Source organism: Drosophila rhopaloa, unplaced genomic scaffold (assembly GCF_018152115.1).
Source record: "Drosophila rhopaloa isolate 14029-0021.01 unplaced genomic scaffold, ASM1815211v1 contig_2, whole genome shotgun sequence".
Classification (NCBI taxonomy): Eukaryota; Metazoa; Arthropoda; class Insecta; order Diptera; family Drosophilidae; genus Drosophila; species Drosophila rhopaloa.
Genome location: NW_025335083.1, coordinates 13,685,833 through 13,708,755, shown reverse-complemented (window position 1 = coordinate 13,708,755; position 22,923 = coordinate 13,685,833). Strand labels below are relative to the sequence as shown.

At 37.0% G+C, this 22,923-nt stretch overlaps 3 protein-coding genes across 7 annotated transcripts in view; all 3 read left to right on the top strand.

Moving 5' to 3' along the window:
* Positions 1–22,923, top strand: part of LOC108044465 (fibronectin type-III domain-containing protein 3A) — a 131,646-nt gene that overhangs the window by 60,524 nt on the left and 48,199 nt on the right. For 2 of the 4 annotated variants that reach the window (XM_044459445.1, XM_044459443.1), the window contains exon 1: positions 7,125–9,635. The exons of 1 other annotated variant lie outside the window; for it this stretch is intronic. The gene's annotated coding sequence lies outside the window, so the exon portion shown is untranslated. Of the gene's footprint in view, positions 1–7,124; positions 9,636–22,923 lie in introns of those variants that run through there. One more of the 4 variants, XM_044459444.1, reaches the window with a different exon arrangement.
* Positions 9,662–12,645, top strand: LOC108040934. Its single transcript, XM_044459446.1, has one exon. It carries the CDS (start codon positions 11,222–11,224, stop codon positions 12,578–12,580), a length of 1,359 nt encoding a protein of 452 aa, XP_044315381.1. The 5' UTR covers positions 9,662–11,221; the 3' UTR covers positions 12,581–12,645.
* Positions 12,738–15,467, top strand: LOC108040933. Of its 2 annotated transcripts, XM_017118630.2 has the most exons (2): positions 13,067–13,182; positions 13,242–15,467. In XM_017118630.2, exons 1-2 carry the CDS (start codon positions 13,174–13,176, stop codon positions 15,306–15,308), a joined length of 2,076 nt encoding a protein of 691 aa, XP_016974119.2. In that variant the 5' UTR covers positions 13,067–13,173; the 3' UTR covers positions 15,309–15,467. The 2 variants fall into 2 exon arrangements, with proteins under 2 accessions (XP_016974118.2, XP_016974119.2); XM_017118629.2 differs by having other exon boundaries at positions 12,738–15,467.

Below are 22,923 nucleotides of genomic sequence, written 5' to 3'. Positions count from 1 at the left end.
CCTCCTTTGTAAAGCCAAATAATCTTGATTTCAGTTATCACTTTTCCGCAGTACATGTGTGATTCGCGAACTTTCTGTGAGCATTTTCATTCCAATATCTCAAACTCAGCGAACGAGGACAGCCGAGCGACATGAATGGCAGCATTTGCTTAGGGTTTTCTTCAACTAGAAATAGTTGGAGGGGGTTCCTTCTTCTCTTTGGAATCCAACTAAACATCAAATGCAATTCAAATTGAAATCTTTACAATGCATACAGTAGTGGCATTTTTGGGGTTTTTCTCAGCGCACTCTCTGTTTTTTCTGGTGAATGTGAAAAGCCTTAGAAGCAGACAACAGCAGTTGAAGATAAAACAAGAAAAAACGAGGTAGAACTTCTTCAGTTGAGGTAACCACGACAAAAGAATATCGCGTAATATTAGAATTATTCATCACAAATAAAGCATACTTTTAGGAAAAACCTACTTGTGTGCTTGTTGGGATGGTATAAAATCTTTAACCATATTTCTAATAGATAAATAAGAAATAAATATTCTTACTTAAATACTATTAAAAGTACATTTAACTTTAATGTAGAATTTGAACAAACAAATGTTTCCCAAAATGGTTTCTCTACTATTCCCTCACTACAATTACAGGGTATTTGAAAAAAAGAACAAAATCCAAAGAGAACTGGAAGACACAGAGAGCCAGCGATTCGATGTCGCCCCCAAAGGCAGTCACAAAGGAATCTTGAACTCGAAATGGGTCCAGTACAGATACAGATGCACTTACAGATACAAACCCAGAGCCACCCGCTTGGCCGCACAGATACTTTAATATCTGGCCAGACTAGTTTCAAATGTCGTTTTTATATAGATGGTCTGCATTGCATTTCCAAAGATTCTAACTCCCCTTCTTTTTGCACTCAAAACATTTATGGCCTGATAACAGCCACATAATAGCAACAACAGCCACAACGTTGACATAGATACGTTCATTGAATTGGGTTAAGCTAAGTTCCTTCCCCTCGTCCTCGATCTCGTCTCAAGCGGTTTTTATTTTGATTTTCCTGGCTTTGGGGCAATGTTTTTGTATCCTGTTGAGACATTGAGAGATTGGATCGGTAAAGGATGCGATTATTTTGATTTCCGTTGGAGGGTATCGGATTTTGTTTGACCTTGATCTTTGTAGAATTTATTTATTTATACTAATTCTTGTCTCTTTGCATTTATTTTCAGGTGAGTGTCTATGGCTCTGTTCTTCCATTACATCCATCGAAGATGATAATGATAATCTAGCGGTTATTTGGCATTTGACAAATCCATGTGGTGATGTTAGATGCAATTCAAAATTTATTGGACATATTAAATGACTGTGATTTATGGAATGGGTAAGATTTTATTGGATTACCTCTTAAGGCAATCATACAGTTGTATGCAAATTATTAAAAAGCTCTTTTAATGTTAATATTAAAAAGGAATCATAAAACAAGAAAATAAACAATCTTTGATTTTTGTTTTGTAAAAGATAACTTTAATTTTTTGCATTTACATTTTATTATTTTCAAATTTCCAATTTGCGTTATATAAAACCCAAATGCATAAGCCTCATAAGAGAAAAGAAGGTATTTCATTAACTTAACTAGTTAGTGGTTTCCGTTTTGAACTCCATGCTGATCCCTGGGGTTCGTTTCACTAGCCAATCCTTTTGATAAGATCTACATTTACAGAAATTAGCTCAAATTGTTTCAAATGCCACACAGCTAAAAAAAAAATAAAAACAGCAACTGGAAAATCCCGCACACACAGATGCTACGCCTCAAATTGCAATTCCCATTGCCATTTCTTCTTTTTCTCTGGTTACACGGAGCTACTTCTCCCTCCTTTTTCCCTCTCTATCTCTTTCTCTGTCTAAAGTGGCCAGTTTCGGATTTATTCCACTGCTACACTTAGAAAATCACACCGCAATATTAAAACAAATAATTTTAGCTTAAAACGAATGAGTGAAATAAATGAAATTTAAAACTGAAATTATAATTAAAATATCACTTTTTATACCCGTTACTCGTAGAGTAAAAGGGTATATTGTATTCGTGCAAAAGTATGTAACAGCTAGAAGGAAGCGTTTCCGACCCTATAAAGTATATATATTCTTGATCAGGGTCACTAGCCGAGTCGATATAGCCATGTCCGTCTGTCCGTCTGTCTGTCCGTCTGTCCGTCTGTCCGTCTGTCTGTCCGTCTGTCTGTCCGTATGAACGCTGAGATCTCGGAAACTATAAAAGCTAGAAGATTGGCATTTTGCATGCAGATTCTAGGAGTTCCTACGCAGCGCAAGTTTGTTTCAAAAAGGTGCCACGCCCCCTTTAACGCCCACAATCGCTTATATACGATTTTAAAAATTTAAATATTTCGGAAAAGTAAAAATGCAGTTTTATTGTGTTTATCAATACCTATCGAAATGTAGAAGAACTTTTTCAAGTCGGACCATTCGTTAAAAAGTTATGCGTGATCAAAGTTTCTATCTCCATCTCCCTCGCACTCCCTTTACCTGAGTAACGGGTATCTGATAGTCGGGGCACCCGACAATAGCGTTCTCTCTTGTTAGACATAAAAACAAACTAAACGGTTTTATTAAGTAATATACTTTATAGCGCTTTATAAAATAAGCTTTATCTTAATAAATAGATTCTTCTTTAAGACAATATTTTAAATAAAAAAATTCTGATATAGCTGGTAAAATTGTAGTTACTAATAAAAAGATAAAACAAATTGAGTAATAACTTATATAAGTATGTATATATTAAAGATATGGTATAATATTCATGTTATTGTGATCAAGTGATCTAACATAATAATCAATTCCTGCATTTGGAAACTTTCTTACTTCTGTATTAGATCATTATACTAATTGGTATAGCATTTTTTTTCTGTGCACCTCTTACTGCCCCCTTAAATCGCCACCCCCTAGCCTGTAATTCGGAACAAGTTGCAAGTCGCCGCCGCAACGCTAACAAAGCCACTCGACGACTGAAAAAATGTGGCCAAGCGAAGTGTTGATGATGGCGGGGAAGGTTTCTTTTTTTCCGGAGGGGGTTTTCTGTTTTCATTGGGGGGAGGGTCTGCGGACGGGGGGGTGGTGATGCTGCTGCAGAAGAGAGAGCGGCAGATTGGCTAACTGGCAATTTGAAGACTACGGCAAGGCGACCAGTTGCAGAACTGCTTCTGATGCTGGATGCCGAATGTCGAATGCTGCCTTCTCGCATGACAAGTGGCCCGCAACTAAATCGTTGCAACAGCAACAATTACACTAAAAAACAGGGTTTTGTATAGAAAAATTATGATTTGTTATAGGCAGTTATAACTTAACAAAAAATTTTGATGTATTTTTGTTTTCACTTAATTAATTTGGTTTATTTATAGACTTTCTCTCCGGGCCAGTTTTTATGATACAATTATACTGTCCAGAAATTTTTAAAAATGTTTAGTGTATTATTACAATATGTAAAATGAGATTAAGAAAATCCTCAATTTTCCCAATTGCTTTTCACCTTTGTGCTCTAATCTCAAAAAAGAATTTATTTTTTTGTGTAGAGCAGCAGCTGAAAACAAGCTTTGGTAGAAAGACGGAGGCCAAGTCCCGACTTCCACTCGCTCAGTTATTCCTGCACGGGTTTTCTTTGTTTTTCCCCAGCTCTTTTGTGCATTTCAATTTATTGCTGCAGAACAACAACTCAAGAGTAGTGTGCTAGTGGCACCACCCACCCAAAAATCTGCTCCCCCTCTTAAAACAAACTGGCCTTTTTCCTGAAGCGAAATTGTTTTTGGTTAAAAATAACATTTGATGCTAGCAATTGAAATTATGCGTATGCCTGCTGCAAAAATATTTCGAATGCAGCGCCATCTGTTGTCGGAGTGACCTGAATTTTGGGGTGATGTGATCTACGGGCAGTTGGCTTACAAAATATTTTTATGGAGTGCTCCCCTTAGTTCGTATGATGTGCATGTAAACTTTTTGTTTTGATTTAAGAAATATTAGAGTTCACTTGAAAATCTATAAGTATAAGGGAAATGGGAATTATTATTATTTTAAATTTTGAAATCATCCATTTTTTATTTAAAGCAAGAAAAAACAAAATTCCAAATCCTTCTTAAAATTATCTTAACATTATTTTTATTCAAGTTTCAATCTTTCTAAAACAAATATCTTTTTTATTACATAAAGCAATAAAGTCTGACGTCGAAAAGCTTCTTTTTTGCGTATCTAGTAAGTAGCCCTGGCGCTATTCACTACACTATTCAAGGCACAATTAATGAGCTACCAAATGCATCCAACTCAAAGCGAGTAAACAAAGCAGTCGAGGAAAGACAAGACTCCCCCAATTTCCAACTATTAGTTGCAAGGGAACAGGTTGCTTTGGCGCTGGACCAAAATTGCCCAAATTCCGATGGCGTTTCAATCAATAGAGGGGAATCACGTGAACTTTGAACTGACCTAGCCAACAAAAAGCCAGAGAGAAAATGGCAGAAACGCCGAGAAAAATTGAGAAAAGGGAAACGAATCGAAGCGAATTGAAAACGGTGCACGAAAAGTGCAACAAGAGGCATGCAACAAGGGAAAGGTAAACACACGGACGAAAAGATGCAAAGATACAGATATGCTCGAAATAATAGTGCACTAACCACTAAGCTGCTCGAAATAATAGTGCACTAACCACTAAGCTAAGTTTTTTTTTTCATAAAATAAATATTACATGTTATTTTAATTGATAACAAATGTTTCAAAATCAACAGAAATTATAATTATAATATATAATTTATACCTAAAAACTATAAATATATATTATTTTAAATGAAACAAACAAATTATCTTTTATTTGTCGATAACAATAACATTTGAGTTTATATAGTATTAAAAATATTTTATTTGTGCCCATAATTGTTTGGCTATGAAGCCTTTAACTTTGTTTGCACTGCTATTATCTTGAACTCCCCTGTACATCTCTCGTACATTTGGGGCATTTTTGGCGTGGCACTCGAGAGGCAATTGGAGGCGGGTGAAGTAATAAAAAAAAACGGCAATACTATATGTCTATATATATATGGTATATATTGATTTACGCAACGATATACATCGCTTTTTGTGTGAAAGATACAATGCTGCTGAAATATTGAAATCAATTGCAGGTCTCTTTTTCGGGTTTTTTAAGCGTTTTACTGTTTTTTTTTCTTATTTTTATTTTGATTAATTGGCAATGGCCAATGCAAATGCTGTTGGCCTTTTGGCTGGGGCACAGATACAGATACAGAGCCACAGATACAGTTGCATTGTCAACGTTCCAAAACAGCCCCAGCAGCGTATGGCATACAATTTAAAAATGTATCCAAGAGATACATTACACATTACGGCCATGGCTTGCCAAGTCTTGACTTGGAAATTCCCTTCACTGCATTCTTTCCCACACCAGAGCCAGACAAAAGAGCAGAGAAACGTATATATGTATATGGAGAGGTGGGCTTTGGGGGGGCTCTATAGATACTTTTCGGGCCTTTGGTCTTTGCTAGTTTTGGTTAGTTGACTGCAGGGCTTACAAGTCACCCCGCTTCCTCGTATCCCCGTATCTCTATCTTGTTCTCAGACTGAGACTGAGTCGTCGCCGTAGTCATTCGCATTGTCGTAAATTTTATTAGAGTGTAGTGTAGCATCGTCATCATCATCGCGTTCATGATGATGCGACCTAACACAATTCTTACTTAGTTTGCATTTTAGCTTATGGCTTTTGTGTTTTACTCGCTCCAAAAATAAAAGAAGCGAAAAATACAGAAAATAAACGAAAAAAAAAATACAAACAGCCATAAAACGTTTCGCATTTCAAAGGCCACACATTATTATTATTTTCAGCTATTACTTTGGGGTATTTCTCAAAAGTTTTCAATTTATTTTTTGTGTGTTGAAAACTGATACGACAGTGACTTGGCGCTCTGAGTTATTGCCTTAACACAAATGCTTGTGCTTGAGGTTTCCAATTACATTTCATTTTAAAAATTCGCTTTGTCAAAGTTCAAAATGTTATCAAGGACCGAAAATCTCCTTGGAGGTTATCATTAAACAATTATGTTGCGTCTGAGTTTTTCGGAATGGGAGCTCAGATTCAAATGATGAGTTCGTTGCCCATCCAAAGGTTTATTTTTATTTTGTTCAGCTTATAGAGGTTCATTAGTTGCAGAAGTAATAGTATTTAGTTTAGTAAATAATTTATAGCTATGTGTCAATATTAATTTGAGGTGTATTAATATAGTAATATTTATATAAATACCTAGGTTTATTTGTATCTATTCCTTTAAGCCAACAATTTATATAATTTGTATATGATTAAGAAAAATCGAAATGACCTTCTAAGTGAGTAAATTTCTAAATAAATGCCAAGCTTTTTTGTTTTTCTCCTCTCAAATGTGATTTTTAAATTTTGTTTCAAGTCCAATTATAAAAATTATTCACCAGAAATGCAAATTACACAGTAAAATTCGGTGAATCGTGATTTTCCGCAAAGTCAACAAATGTATAGAAAAACTGTTGAAAAACTTTTCAAATTTCGGGCAACATAATAGAATTATCAATAATTGCACAGCGAAAACTATTTCAGAAAATCAATTTGAAAATGGCTGAAACTGGCTGAAACTGGGGAAAATCAAAATATGCAAAACCGGGAAATCACACAAAATTGCCAACTCAAATAGCTTTCGACATATTTCTTAAGAGCGGCGCTCTTTAGCTGTGGCTAACTCTCTTTCTGCTTAACTAAAATGCACTGAGAGGAATGCCGGTTTTTGGGCGAGAATGTGTGTGTGCGAGTTGTATCTGTGTGGGCTACTACGCTGCGGTGACGGTCGTTCGTTCGCTTTTGTATCTCTCAGATAAATCGCTCTTACCCGCCAGTGTGTAGTAAATATTCCGCTCAGCTGTGCTGCGGGTCTGTTTTTTTTTTGTGTACATTTTTTTTTTTTGTTTTTACTCACCCAACAACAAATGACATATGCGGGACCCCTGAGCGAAAAGTATCTTCCAGTACCGCCTTCCAGTTTTGAGATACTTTTCGGGTTCCAATGAGAACGGACTTCGGGCTTCGCGCGAGTCGTGCGGTGATTCGTATCGGCGGCTGCTGGCAGTCCGATATTAACTCTCAAACTGTACGGTTTGGCAGCGCAGCTGAAAAGCGGAAAACTGAAGAGGAAAAGCGGCGAAGAGGGGATCGAGGAAGGGCAGCGCGTCGTGTGTTTTCATCCTCCTTCTGCAATAAACAATTGTTGTTCTACAAGTTTAAACAATTAAAAGTGAGTGTGGGAAAAGTGCAGCGAAAAAGCGAAGAAATTGAGTTTTAGCCACACCAAAAAAATATATAAACCTATTTAGAAAAAAACAGCACAAAAACACTAACTAAACATTTAAAACCTAAAAGTTACCACTACAAAAAATTTTAAAGACAATTAAAAAATGTTATTTTAATCGTGAAAATTGGCTTCAAAAACAAATTTAAAAAAACCCTCACCAATAAATTACATTTTTGAAATATCAACTTAATACTACAAATTACCACCACTTTTTATTATATGCCCTGACATCCTGTTCCTTTGTGCAAAAAAAAATACTTTGTAATAATCAAAAAAACATAACAATCACCATAATCATAAATAATAACAACAATTTCGTGTGACGTTTTAGTTAATTCTCGCAAAAGAGAATGAAAAAGGAAAAAATAAACAAAAAAACAGAAAGCAACCACTTTTTTCAATTGTAATTTCCGGTGTAGCGGAATTTCACTGTGCATTGTGTGGCACCGTGTGTGTGAACGGGTGTGGGAGAGAGAATCAAAAAAGAAAAGAAAGAAAATCAGAAAAAAACATAAACAGCCCAGAACAACGTGCTCGTGTGTGTGTGAATAAGAAAACTGAACCCTATAAAAAAAAAACAGTTCTAAGAAATGTGCAAAAAAGGCCTTTGGCTTATTGAATTTATAGCTGACTTTTGTCTCTTTTGGCCCACATTGAGGTTACATAAAGATCCACAAATATATTCTGCCCCCAAAGCAAGGGGGTCATCTTAAAAAATGTCTAAAATCTAATTATCTAAACAACTTTGTCTGGCAATGTTTATACTTTGTCTGTTTATATGCAGTTAATTTTTCGCTTGCCAATTTAAACAAATTCAAAATTGTATGCAAAAACGAAAAGTTATAGCTCGTTTAATAATGCAAATTCGAGTAATTAGAATTTAAATGGATTTTTTAATAAGCATATTGCAGTTTCTAGCGAGCTGCATTACTTAACAGTTACTTGGAATTTTAGCAAAGCTTAACTAATAATTCAAAGGAATTCTCATTCTTATTATCTTCTTGATGTTAGTACTTGTAAATTGTTTGATTTCTGTGGAATCTTTTTCTCTTTTTTAGTTCCCATTTTCAACTTATTTTACCTGTTAGGCTTAACAATCAGAAGCAATTACCGATTTAATCCAATCAATTATCTGAGATACGCCTTCAACTTTAATTAGCTTAACAAAGTTTAAGCCGAAGAAATATGACCTACAACTGACCTAACCCAATCTCAGTTTGCTGCAGCCAATTTTCATTTGTGCCTGCAGAACTCAAACTCAGATATCATGCAGATACCTTCACTAAGCTGCCCAACAATTGGCTAAGAAAACTTTCCAACAGTCAGAAACTTCAAGGCCGCAAAACTTTGATTAAACATAAACCAAACCCAAGGAAAATAAAATGCAAAAAAGGTCAAAGGCAAGCAGCCCCTGGTTCAGAAATTTCCACTATCCGAAAGTCAGCTAATTAACATGGAAAATTTCGCCCGAATATATCGTTTACTTATGGTGAACTTTTCGATGGAGGTGGGGGCGGCGCCATAAGTTTCTCGAATTTATAGAGTTGAAAGCTTTCTATCGATAGATAAATATGGCGAGAAACAGATACAAGTACTTGTAGATACAAAGAAACAGCCACAAACAACCAGCACTCCCGAAGCGGTATAATAAACAATTAAAAATTATTTACTTGCTGCTATTGAATTATAAACAAGTGATTCCCGTGTAACCTCATTTTGGGTCGGAAACAGAAAGCGTATACCTAATGCATCATTCTATATTTCAGTCTGTGGGCTAAAGTGCAATACACAAATCGAACACTGAAGCATTCCAATTAAACTTACAATCAAAGTGCAATACAAATAAATCCAGCTAAAAATTAACGAGAAGCTGTGTTCACAAGTAGATTTGCACAAACAAAGCAAAACTAAACTAATAAAAACGAATAAAATTAACTCTTTTACCAGCAAACCATTATATACACATAACAAATACGAATAAACTTAATAAGCATTTAATAAAACAATAAAAAGTTTGTGCAATTTAAATAATAATAATAATCATATACAAAAACTAAAACCTTAAAAAGGTTAAAGATTTTTGCTAAATACACTTTATAAACTCTAAATAGCTAAATTGTTATAAAATAAAATCACAAATAAAATACATTTTTAAAAACTACCAGTTTTTTACCAAATTATTAAGCTGAAAAAATATGAAAACAACTTTAAATGCATTTTGCTAAAACGGATTACGTTTAAAATACTAGCTGCAGATTTTTCATCATTGTAAGTATGATAAAAATATGAAAATTAATAATTGTATTCTTAAAAAAAACTTTATAAATCCAAAAACGTTAAATCTTTGCTGCAATTGGGGTTTTATATTTTAACTTTTTGTATAGAAACGAAATATTGTTCTCTTCAACGAAAATCTGTAATTTTATCGCCAACTTAATATTTGGCTAACATCAATAATAGCACTCAATGGACTTAAACTCATTTGAGCTTAAACTGACTCATTTTATTTGGTTGTCAGGGTTTCCAGCTTCATTTTGCTAAGTGGGTCAACGAATTTTCACTTGTTTGCCTAGGAGATGTACCATTATATTAGAAAAAAAATATATAAATAGTGAACCCCCTCTTGTCAGAGTGCTTTTCACATAAGAGGCTTACTAGACAAACAAAATCCCCATCAAATAAATTTAACTCAATTGCCCAAACATTCCCCAATGGCTGAGCGTTGATTGTAGGTTGTTGATGATGTCGTTATTATTGTTGTTGAGGTTTACGTGTAAACTTTTATCTGTGCTTAGATTTTTGACATACAAATTTATTGTTTATGCCCATGATAACAACAAAGAACATGCAATTTTGTAATTATTAATTTTACGGTCTGTTTGACTTTACCCACAATATGTACGTGTGAATTTGAGGAGTTTGTTTGGCGAAAGGCTGGTGTAAGAGTACCCTGCACAAGTGCAGCGTCTAACTGTTGATCATTTCCGCTCAGTTTCGGCCAAAAAAACTGTCCAACTGTGTCGCAGGTCGCTGAACTTTTTTAGCGGCCCAAGTTGCGTGTTTGCTTAGGCCCAAAAATCCCACCGTCGCTTTATTCCGGTTATTGACTTTCAACTCATTCCGCTTCTTCGTCTTCATCTCTTTTATCTGTTCGGCCCACACACACACACACTTGTCCATCAGCGTTCTGAACCTAATTTCCTTTTCGGTTTTGGGTGTGTTCGCCACCTGTAAATATGGGAAAAGAGGGAACAGAAATTAACATAATCAAATTTACTTTTTCACTCTGCGAACACGTTTCGTGTCCGAAATAAGAAAAAGTGAAGACCATTTTTTTTAATTTTGGTGTCAGTCGGCGCAATGCCCCAACGAATGGCATTGAAGTATTGACAAACTGAGGGTTATTTACACCTGCCAATCGGCTTGACAAGGTGAGCTCAATGGAGGTCTATATACAGATTATGCCACGAGTGCCAATTTAAAAGGGTTCGTGATGTTGTTTATAGTTTTGGGGTTTTGATTGAGAAGGTATTTATTTAATTTTAAAAATTTTAGGAGAGGTCCTTACAGCTAAATCAATCTTATTTACCTACACTTTAAATCGACAATGAAACTCAACCTCAGTCAATGAAATCAATCGTGACATATTTATTATTTGTATTTGTTTTACTCAAAAGCCTTGATCATAAAAATATACATCATTGTAATCCATTTATTAGCTAGCTTTTATTTATTTGCCAATTTTTTATTTCAAATTTAAATTACTGATTTTTCCCACTATGCCCCTGAGATCTAAGCCTTCCATTTCATTTTTGATTTTTCTTAAAGTTTGAACCTTTTATCCAAATTTAAAGATGAGCCCGCTTAACATAAATTGTGGCCTTGTGGCACAATTTCCGTGGAAATCGAAGATGGGATCGATTTGCGAGCGACGGTCTCCTAGAATCAGATGTATATCCCAGGAGCATTATCTTTGGGTACAGAGAAACAAATTTGAAATACTGAAATTGGCCAAAATGGTTGGATGCCACCCTGAGGATATAGATGGATTCCTTTTCGAACTTAGCCTGGAGAACTTCAGCCGTCAATTAAACCCCAAGGGATGTGGCTGGGATGCCTGCAATGTGCCCCTTTGTTATCCCCATATATGTGGTCGGTACATGAGCATATTCGATCATCGAGGCAACTTGAGGTGTCCCAACCATTCCGAGGGTCTTTATAAGTTACTTTCGTTACTGCTGGATTTTTTGAATGGCGATTCGCCCGAAGGCCAAAGAGATTCACCAACTTACAAGGTGCGACCTGACGGCCATCCAGCGAACCGCCATTCGAAATCTGTGAAGGTTTTGAGACCAGATTCAGAGTCCAGCGATGACGAAAGTCTACCACCCATAAAATGGAGCTTAACCAATACAAGGGTTCCAAGGACGAGAGAATCCATTCATCATGAATCCCAGCCGGTGCAAGAACAGAAGCCAGACTTAGAATCTCAGGAGGATTTAGGAAAGAAAAAACAAAACAAAAAATTTGGACGACAGACAGTTTTTCTTAACGATGAACTTGCCTTGGCCTTTGCCAAGCCAAACGATATTGTGGAGTATCTAATGAAAATATTAGGCCGACATCGGAGTAGGGATAGCTATATAGGTCCTGTGGGCGATCTGAGAACAAAACGTATTCGCATTCTAATCAGGAACCTGGTTAAAAGGAAGGGAACCCACATTACTAATCATGATTTGAGGCAGGCCTTATATAAAGTAGATCTTGAGTGGAAATCGACTGCAAAAGCTGATTATATGCGTGAGATGAAAACCGCCAAAGAAATTTCAAATCTTTACAACGTCATTGTGCAGAGACCTTCTCAAGAACCCATACCGCCCGTTCTTGGAGAAGTTTGGGATAGCTACCCAAAGATTCCAAGCGGCTCAAGACTCCCCAGAAAGTATTTGGCCGATCAAGTCCCGGTGCTATTCCATGAGCCCTACGATCCAGAAAAGAATTGGACCTGGCAACGTCGACATCCAAAACAAAGCCGTCTTAATTCCCAAAACAAAATCTCTCAATCAAGGATCAAGCGATATATACGAACTTCTGTAAAGAGTCAAATTAGGAGAGTTGAAGATCAGTATTCCATACACTCGACAATCAGTGATAATAGTAAATCAGCTAACCGAGAGTCACTGGAACCCCAGTTCGGAGGTGTTAAAAAATAATTAATTTGAAAATGCCAAAATTATATTTTGTGAAGTATACTCAATAAATCCGTCATGTTAAATTATGATGTTATCTCTATCTATTTTTTAAACTTGGTTTTTCCAAAATCTCAGCTTGCCAAGGAATATGTTTTGTTTTGTTTTTTTAAATATCATTCAAAATCATTGCCCTAGCCGGGCAACTACAAAATTTCGTAGTATTTTAAATCCCCTATTTTCGGAACACTAAGACGGTCAGGTCACAATGAATTCCTGCTGCTGCCGATCGCATAGCGATCGCACGGATCCGATGGCCTGCCTTCCGCAGTTTCCTCGTCTCCAGCGGGTCCAAAGTTGTAGGCCATTCTTGGAGGGCCGCAAGTCGGCCAGCTGCTGTATGTCGAGCGAACGGCGATGGGGTCAGAGGAACGGGGTAATGGTCGAATTGCTGGCCAAGATGGTGGACAAATCGGCCAACACGGTCTGCCAGTTTCTGCACCAACTGACCCTGCAGCTCTTCGCGAGGATTCTCTATCCCTTGATGGCTGGTTGGAATACGCTCAAGATACCATTTGTTTTGCCCGATACCTGTGAGCTTTACTACGGGATATTCGATGAATGTGGTAACCTGAGAAAGCCCATGCCGACTAGGACATTCGTTATCCTCATAACCATTTTGCAGTACTTTCTGAACCTGCCAACGCAAAGGGTATGCCGGGGAAAGAACAAATGTACAGCTTGTAAGAATAAGGATAATATGATCAAACACCTACACAATCCCGGTTATTGTGGCAAAGATGCCATGACTCCATTTTCTGGACGTAGGACCACTGAAAAGGCACCATCACCGAGAAGTGAAGTTTGGGCAGGACTCAGGCGATTGGGGTATGAAAGGTCAGGTGGTCTTGATCTAGATAGTTATCCCTCGGATGAGTCAATACCCTATGGTTATGCTCCTTCCCGGTGTCCTTGCCAGGCCAGAGATCCCGCGGTTGCGAGGGCTCAGTGGTCCAGACGAGGAACTCCAAGTCCATATGCCAATATCCAGGATCCCATGGAATTAGAAAGTGCCTGCGAGAGGGTACTGCGAAGTCCCATGTTAGCTCCTGAATGCAGTCAAACATCTCCAGTGGCATCCCTTTCCCCAGAAGCAGCTCAACTTTATCACATTACCCAAATCTCGAATCTATATACTGCAGTTGTAGAAAACCGGCATTCAAGAATATTACTTGGAAGTGGAAAGCCGCCAAAGCAAAGGGTAATTCCCTGCACTGAGAAGAGATTCTCCGGCGGTTTCATGATGCCCGAACCCTACTTCAATGGCATGCCCTGGAGTTGGCTGCACAGGGATCCGCAAAAAATGATGCGACTTCCAAGTGGAGGACTACCATTGGAAATCCCACGTTATAGACGACAACCTTTGGATGAGGAATACCATAGTTTTAGAAGTAGATATGAGGACATGAGTAGACAGGTTAACCCCTTCAAAGAAGGCGCTCCCTCGCCTGTTGATAAATATCCAACAGCAAATAGATTTACCCCTGAAAAAAGCCTCCAATCTATTAGCTGGAAGGAAAGAACCCTAGATCCGAAAGATCAATTTTTCTTACCCACTAGTGGAAGACGAATTCCGGTTGAAGAAAAAAAGAATATGGAGTGGGAGGAGCTGTTATTAAAGAGAGTTAATCAGCCTAGGAAAACTCAGGGTGCCTTAGATTACTGGAAAGAGATGATGGAAAGACATCAGTTGAAGATCGATCAAGCAAGAAATAACACTTTGAGCATACGGAGCTTAATGGTTGAGAAAAATAATAGTTTCCCGAGTTCAGTAAGACAAACAACTGAAAGAAAACTTTGGATAATAAAAGCATATCGCAATCGTGGGGATAGTGTAGCGCCGCAGAATAGAATAAAACCTATAAATAGTGAGAGACTAATTCAGAAATTAAAGGATTCAATCGGGCAAGACAACGAATCCTCAGAAATAAAAACAAGACAAGCCAGGAACAAGTCAGTAGATGATGTACTCCGATTGGTAAAGAGAGATGATGAAAATAATGGTGGACATAAGTATCCCGATCCCGAGGATTACAGAAAAGAAATGGCTAGAAATCGACGTTATCAAAGGAAAACTGCCGGAGAAAGTATCTTGCTTATAAAGACTGCAGAAAGTATTGTACGAAAACGTGGATTTATTAAGTTAAATGAGACCAAACAGCCATTAACAAGACAAGAAGATAAATCATGCTTAAGGAAACCATTACTGAAGAAAATGTGTATTGAACACAACAAGCCTATCGATAAGAGGGTGCGATTTCTTTTTCACAAAAATCCTAGCTTGGAAAGGGTAAAGCCAGTAGAAAATCTAAAAACGAAAATCAGACGGACTTTCTTTTTACCAGGAGGTGGCGATCAACTACCAAAGCAGTATAGTAAGCCCCATGAAGGTGGTCCCAAAATTAAAAAGTTGTCAAGTGCTAATGATGATAGAAAAATAATATTTAAGCCTAGAAGGGGAAAGTCGCCGGAAAAAATTACCAGAAAAAATCCATTTCATTCAGATGACTCTTCAAAGGATAAATCACAAGCTTCAAATCTAAATCCACAGAAGAAATATCATGGCAATCCGAAAACGAAACCCAATAAATGCCTTGAAAGAAGTTGCGGATTACCATCCAAAATATTTGATTTAACAGAAGTGGAAACCTTAAGGCGCAAGCGAAGAAAGCCATTAAGCTCTATGTTATGAAAGCTCTACTCATTTAATTAGCATATTAATATTTTTTTAATACCTACCTAATTTATCTTAAATCCACATGAGCCATATAGTGAATTAATGTTATTTCGCTGCACAAATTGTATATAAATCAGGGGCCTGACCGCCTATTAAATTTTGGTTTAAACTGTGGTTTTGTTTCGTTTTTGGTAGAAACATCACCAGCCATCAAATTTTAGCAAAAAGAGGTGTCCACCTGCGCTGATTGAATGCCGCAACATAGCAGCATAGCATTTCATTTGGGCCTAGACTACCGTTGATAATAATGACGATGATGCGGCTGATGCTGCGGGACTCTGCTTAAAAGCTTTCCCTTTAAACCTTTCTACTGGCCACAGTTGAGTTGGCTTAAAATTTTCCCTTTTCAGTCAGTTTATTTATTTTCGTGTATTTTTGAGGCTGATTTTTGGCTCATTTTGACGCGTTTACTGTACTTTGGGGTCTCCCTCCTCCTAAAACGCTGTGTGTGTGTGTGTGTAAGAGCTAGAGGCCATAAGCCAAAAGGCAAACGTTTTGTGGGCAGAACGCAATTTTCCCGTTAAAGCCGAGGAGCGAATTGTAACAAGTGCCTCTCACTTTGTTGGCCCCTGGGTGGGCCTATAAACTTGGTCGGTTGAGGGGTTCGGTTTGAAGACGAAAAAGATTAGATATTCATACGAGATTTAAGTAACGGAGAACCCGAAGGTTTCTGTATAAATTTTAAATAAATTGTGGAAATTAGCAGCTGGAAAATGATTTTCAGAGTGGGTAACTCTGTTTAATAGGGAAATGGTATTTATTTACTTATACCGTTTAGGGATCTTTAAAGAATGTTAATTGCAATTTGTTGATTATAGAGATGCCAAAAGATTGAAATAATAAAACTATTATAGTGTAAGTACTTGTGATTTTTATTTTTGTTGAGCAACGTAATCGACCCAACTTGAGTACCAAATTTCATCATCATAGCACCCTCAGAACCCGAGTTACTTGAGGTTACGCCACCCTAAGCTTCCCCTTACCAGCATCCTTTTGTTGGGACCACATTTCCCGCACCCTGTTTCACTCTATATCATGGCCTCTTGCTCGCACTGTCGCCATAGTGCTTATCAGTCTGATGTGACTGTGATGATAATAATTCAGAGTCAAATATCTCGCGACGTCTAGTGGCCAAGTCATGATTTATGGCATTCCATTCGAGACTTAAACAATACGATAATTATTTATTAGAGTGGAGCCCCTTCTGCAATCCCACGAGTACTTTGTGAGCGCTGCAAACATACAAATATGTGTATATAAATAATAAGTTTTTGTTTGGCTGCAATGACTTTGCCCAGTTACAGTACCCCCGAGCCCCTCATGCGGCAATTTATAATGTTGAGTGCCAAGCAGTTAGGAGGGATCCTCCGTATATACGTTTGTACATTACTCTATAAACGCTCCCATATATACGTACATATATCGGGAGTACGGAGAGTAGACAGACTAGAGTCGCCCTGACAAAACCAGTTGGAAATGGCCTGGCAAACGGAATTTATTGCAATGGAGTGCTGAAAACTAAATCATCATCTTCAAACCAGATCCAGTCCGAGGGATATCCAGATGGGGGCCAGAACAATTGATACACTCTCTACCAGCTCATTTAATATTTATGCGCATTTAGCCGGGCACTTTTTCAATGCGAATTCTGTATATGTTGTTGTTGTTGTTGGGAAATAGTTTCAGTTGGCCCATGCGTAAATATGCGCAAAATAAATACATTTTTTATCTCCGTTTTATTATTTTTGGCTCTGCTGTTAGGCATAAATTATGCACATTCGAGGGAAATATTTAACGCCTTTCATATATATTTGAGAAAACCCAGCAAAAACCTCAAGCAGGCATATATAAAATAAAAGTAAATTGGTTGTCCGGCTTTGGTTTCCCCAACATCCGTATCCGCAGCATTTTGTTTTCCCATTTTTTTTCTCTTTTCCTTTTTTTTCCTATATATATATAATATTTTTTTGTGCGATTTTCCTTTTACTCGTGTCGAGTCGTTCAAGCTGTGGCATAATTTTTACGCATTTGCTTGGACCCCCCGGCAGAAGTGTTGATAAAAAAAAAAAAAATTGGAAAGGGGACGATAGAGCAGGGTGGGCGTGGCACACGCACAGACTTCCTGCTTGAACTACTACAAAAAAATAAATAATAAAGAAAAATGCTGGAGCCGAGCGGAAAGTTAAACAATTCATGGTCGAAGCTTTATGCTTTATACGCAAAACTTTGGGCTTTGATTTCGGATGTCAAAGCAGCTCCACTCTGTTCGGTTTTCTTTTGGGTGTGGAAGAACGCTTATCTATGCCAGCTACCACGACGCACATCACCGAACTACATAATGTTTGCATGCCCTGTGGATCGAAGGAGTATATTGAAATAGATGGTGGACTAAGCTTCGAAAAGGGTTAACAAAGAGACAATCTTTGTTGCCTAATCCCAAAAGTTTCAGTGGTTCGTTGTATTGAACCAAAATAAATACATCTACTCTTTGCTTTTATTTCTAATACATATCAAATATTGTGACATAATCTTTTAGCACAAATTAAAGATTTGTAAAATAAAAAGATCGAAAATTTTATTATTTTTAGTCAAACAAATTTGCAACATTTTTAATTTAAATAAAATATAAAGTAATTTTATAATATTTGTTACACTTCCAAAAAAAAACATATTATTATCATTTTTAAAAATAATTCTGTAACTCTGTTGTCTGCTCAAAAGCCACATTCGCCCACTCTATTATTTTATTAGATTAGTTAATTTCGGTAAGGGTAATTTTTGGTTCGTCCTAAACGAATTAACAGATCGCACATTTCTGCTTGTTTTATGTTTATTTGTTTGGGGCCGCGACGTTTGCCAAAAACCAAGGCTGTCTGTCTATATATCTGCTATGTCCCTGCCGCCTCTTTTCCACCACTTTGGGCGCCCTCGCCTGCTATCTCCCTCTGACCGGCTCTAGCCATCTCTTTCGCCTCGTGCAAGCTCGTTTTGTGTGAGGCCAAAATCCACTTAAATCGATAAAAACTATCAAATCTGTGCGGGGCGTGTGCCTTACTTGTCGGTTTTATATATTCTTTTTTTTTCTGTTCTCCCCATTTTTGTTGGGTACTCATCCTCGTCCTCCCTTCTCCATTGGAGTCTGAAGCCGGAGCTTCGTCACTCATACGCCATGAGCGCCGTCTCCAGCGTCGTCGCCACTCATTTTTCGCCCATGTTGCGTATGTTGTCAAGTCTCTTCCGTTCGCTGCCGCTCACTGAAACAGTGTTTGTTTCTCTCCGTGTATGTGTTAGCCTTTTTTCTTGGCATCGGCCACCGAAATTGTGCTTCAGCATTATTGTTGTTGTTGCCGCTCGCATGTCCGTTTTGGCATGGACTTGGCCAAAACTCATTGTTTGGGGAATCCCCCCTAACCGTCTCCGTTCCCCTTTTCGATTTTCCTCTTCTTTTTTTTTGGGGTGGTTTGGTTAGGCAGCAGCAGCATTTCCGTTCTTTGCCACTGTTGTCAAGCAGCTAAGACACACACTATCGCACACATGTGTGAGTTTATAGGCGCCGGAATTTGAGGAAATTTACCCCCTAAACGGACCCAACCCAAGACTCCAAATGAGATATGTGGCCCTTCTCAAAACTATAATGCTAAATGACAAAATATGACAAATTATAATAAAAAAGAAGCGCCGTGAAAAAAAAAACATTTTTTTTATATGTATATTCGCTGAACGAATTTTATGACATTTGTCATGGAAATCTTTCCATTCGGCTGATTCGTCTTTTGTCTGGCCAATTTTGCGGTCGCCTCACATGATAGTCGGTTAGGCCTGCTCATCTACTTCCCGAAAAGCCTGCATTAATACAAAAATCACGCACTCGTAAATGCTCCTTTTATAGGCATTGCGTGTCGAGATTTTACAATGGCTGCGAAATAAAGAAATACTCGAAAAAAGATTAACAATAATCGCAGCTAATCATATTGTAATTATGTGTCGCACTGAGTGGACTAGTTCTTTTCATTGGGGAGATTACAGTTTTTACAATCTAATATTCTTGACTATAAAAATCAAAACTGTAACCAAAAAATGTAAATTATTTTCATGCAGTAAACAGTGTTTTAATCTTATCAACTCACAGCAGATATGTTGACTATTGTTTTTCAGAAAATGGTGCATATTTTTCATTCTGTTTTATTAGAATTTTACTTAAAAGCTCAAATTGTTTAACTTTATTTATTTTACAAACATTTTTCAATTATTTTTTGAATATAAAGTTTCCATTAACTTTTTTTACATTGTCAACTGCAGTCAAAAATAACTAAATTTACATGTTTCTAAAAAAACCAATTAAAGCTCCCAATAGTTCCAAGTTACCACAATAAAATAACTTATTCAAATCAGTTAAAAACAAAACAAAAACATTTAAAACAGCAGAAGTTGAAACCAAATTGAGACAGAAAGAAAAAGTTGATATTATTATTATCAAAAAATATAGACTAAACACAAAAAACAGTGCGCAACTTTACTGGAAAGTGTAGGAAAACCGGAGGTAAAGGGTTTGTTGGGGTAAATCCCCCTGGCAAAAAGTAGATCTCGGCTTTGGTTATAATTGGGGGAAAAACCTCACGCCGAGCAAAGTTTCCAATTAGAGAGCGAGTGGAGCAACAATTTTATTTTTTTATTTCCTTGTCGCTTGTCGGAAAAACCCAAGTTTGAAGTTTTTCCAGTTTTGGTTTTATTTATTTTATATATTTTCCCAGTGTTTGTGTGGGTGTTTTTTAATATATGTTTGGCCAAAGCAATTTGCTCACATGCCCCAAACTGGTACACGCAAACAAAAAACCGAACTTTATAAACTAATAAACTCTCCCGTCGAATGCAATTGCCACTCCCCTTTCACCCGCCTTTCACTCACGGAGTTTCGATTAAATTTTTGTTTAGGTATTTTTGCTGCAGTGGCTCCCTCCTAACTCAACAATCGGAAAATTGCTGTAGAAATTTTTGTGTGCTCCATAAATATTTCTCGAACATTTTTTGGGGTCTGCTATGTTATTTTTTTTGCATTGCATCGGTTGTCGTTGGCCATATGCAACTAGCAATTTCGGATATTTTCCCCAATCCCATAAAATCACAGAGACCCAGACATCGACGCACCTCAAGGCATTTGTTGTCGTTGGAGATTTGCAAACAGATTGCAAATTGATTAGGTTGTTGATGAAATAGAAGCGAAGTGGATTATTTAGTAAAGTAGAATTGGCAAAATAAATTGAACTTTTTGGAAAGTATTTAAAATGTGTGAGGAACGATTATCAAATATTGTATGTTACATACAAATTTCCCAAATAATTAGCAAATCTTGTGTATTTTCGCAAAGCTTGTGCATTTCCCAATGAACACAAGTTCCATTCTCTTCTTGTTGCCCTACACATATTCTAATGCCTTTATTTCCCTTCAATGGCAAAAATTTCATAACTGCCATTTGGCTGCATTTTTCCTTCTCCATTTTTTAATATTAAAAACTTCGGGTTTCATTATTTTTACTTTCCACTTGCTGCTAATTACATGCTTCACTGCTTTCCCACAATTAATTTGACTTTTTTGTTTGCAGTTTTAATTTTTCAGTCCAACAAACTACAATTACAAAATTACAAAAATTATATATACTATAACGAAGGCGGAATGGAAATTTCTACCAATTAGTGCAGAGAAGGGAAAAAGGAAAAGCAGTTGCAGTTAAGGAATGCAATTATCAAAAAGGCCAAAAGCAGCAGGGCCATATCAGAAAACGAGGATAGTCCACAGAATTACGAAAATGCAAATGTGCGCCTCGCTCCATCTCTTTCTGCCCCTTTGGCTCCCTCTCTTTCGCACAGTGTGCGGCACAATGATTGCTGCATTTATGAGATAAGTTTTTACTGTCGACAACAATTAAATTACATTTTAGAGTTTATGGCCTTCGTTGCCGAGTCGCTTCTGTCGCCAAACTTCAATAAATTCTAATAATTTATTTCATTACCAAAGTGTCTGCCCATGTGTGTGTGCTGCGACTATTGTAAGTGTAATTTCAGCTGCATTTAAAATGTATGGGATGCCAAAAAAATTGGGAGCACACAGACAATGGGGCCATAAAAAAAGTGTATTCGTTACTTTGGGAGGATTAGTTGGTTATTTTCCCCCTTGGCGGAGTGGATTATCTGCTGTTCAAAATATTTCCTTTTAATTTACCGGAAAAACAGCCTTACATAGTTGGTACCTTATCATGGCTATCAAATAATATTTTCATAAAATTGCATAAAGCTGCAGTAATGAATTCATATATTGTGCTAAAAGCAGTGGGTGCAAATGAATATAAAAGATTTTGCTGTATTGGTGAAATTATTAAAATTAATTTCTAATTGGTTTACAAAATAAATTGAAATCTTTTGTTTTCATTAAAGAAATTTGGTTTGAAAATACTAATTTTGTTAATTAAATATTATTATTATTTTTAAAGTATGTCAGATGTATTTTCCATGTTTTATTTGGTTTTATAAATGCTATTGCAAATTCTGACCAGAATTCAATTGAAATATTCTTATCGTCGTTGTGGAATTTTCATAATTTCATTAGCAATTTTCTTTTCTCATAAATTTTCACAACAAATTGATTATCATTAGGGTCAAAACTATTTATCCGACCCGCATGCTAGATAAAATATTTGCATTTCGGGCATTGTCATATTGCGATGCCTGCACCCGCATCTAATTTTGGTGGTGTGTCCAAGGGCGTTCATTTAGTCATTTGTGTGGTTTACATGCCCCTTTCAACACCAAGCCACGCCCCCGACCAACACTACCGCCTCTGTGCGAGTTAGTTATCGGGGAAATTGAAAAACCGCATTGCATGTGTGTCTATCTCACTCCAGTGTTTTCCATACCCCCGGGGTTTTCCTCGCTATCGGACTACGTATTCGGATTATTTTTGCATGCCACTGGGCGTGTTAAACATGCACTTTCTGATATACCAATGTAAATGCGGACAGATATCCTTGGCACTCGGGTAACATTTTAATTAGTGGGGTCCTTCAACCCTGACTAATGGACATGTGGGATTATGTGTGGATCCAAAAGTGGCCAAAGCAATTGGAACTGTTTGGTGTGTGGTCTCACCCTTAATGTTTCTTGGAATCTTGGAGAATTTTCTAAAAAACAAAGTAGAAGGCAAATGGTTTTCTTTTAAACAAAAAAAAATAGCTTACTATACTTAATAATAAAACTAAAAAATCTGCAATTATATTAATTCTTGTTCGACTACAATCTCTTAGACTTTTCTGGAAAAATCTGCATCTCCTCTGAAAACTGAGTCATCAACCTGCTTACATGCCACACAGAGTCGTTAAAAAAATGTTGTCTTTATGCAATAGCAGTAATTAGCCGCCAACGCTGCCACAAATTGTACTTACATTGTTTTTATTACGTCGCCTTATGCAACAGCGAAAAATGCAAACAATAACCAGAAATACCGAAAAAACGAAATCATTAACATAGTGGTGTGTGTCTGTAATTATACGAAGAAGCTGGCTAATACAACAGGTTGTTGG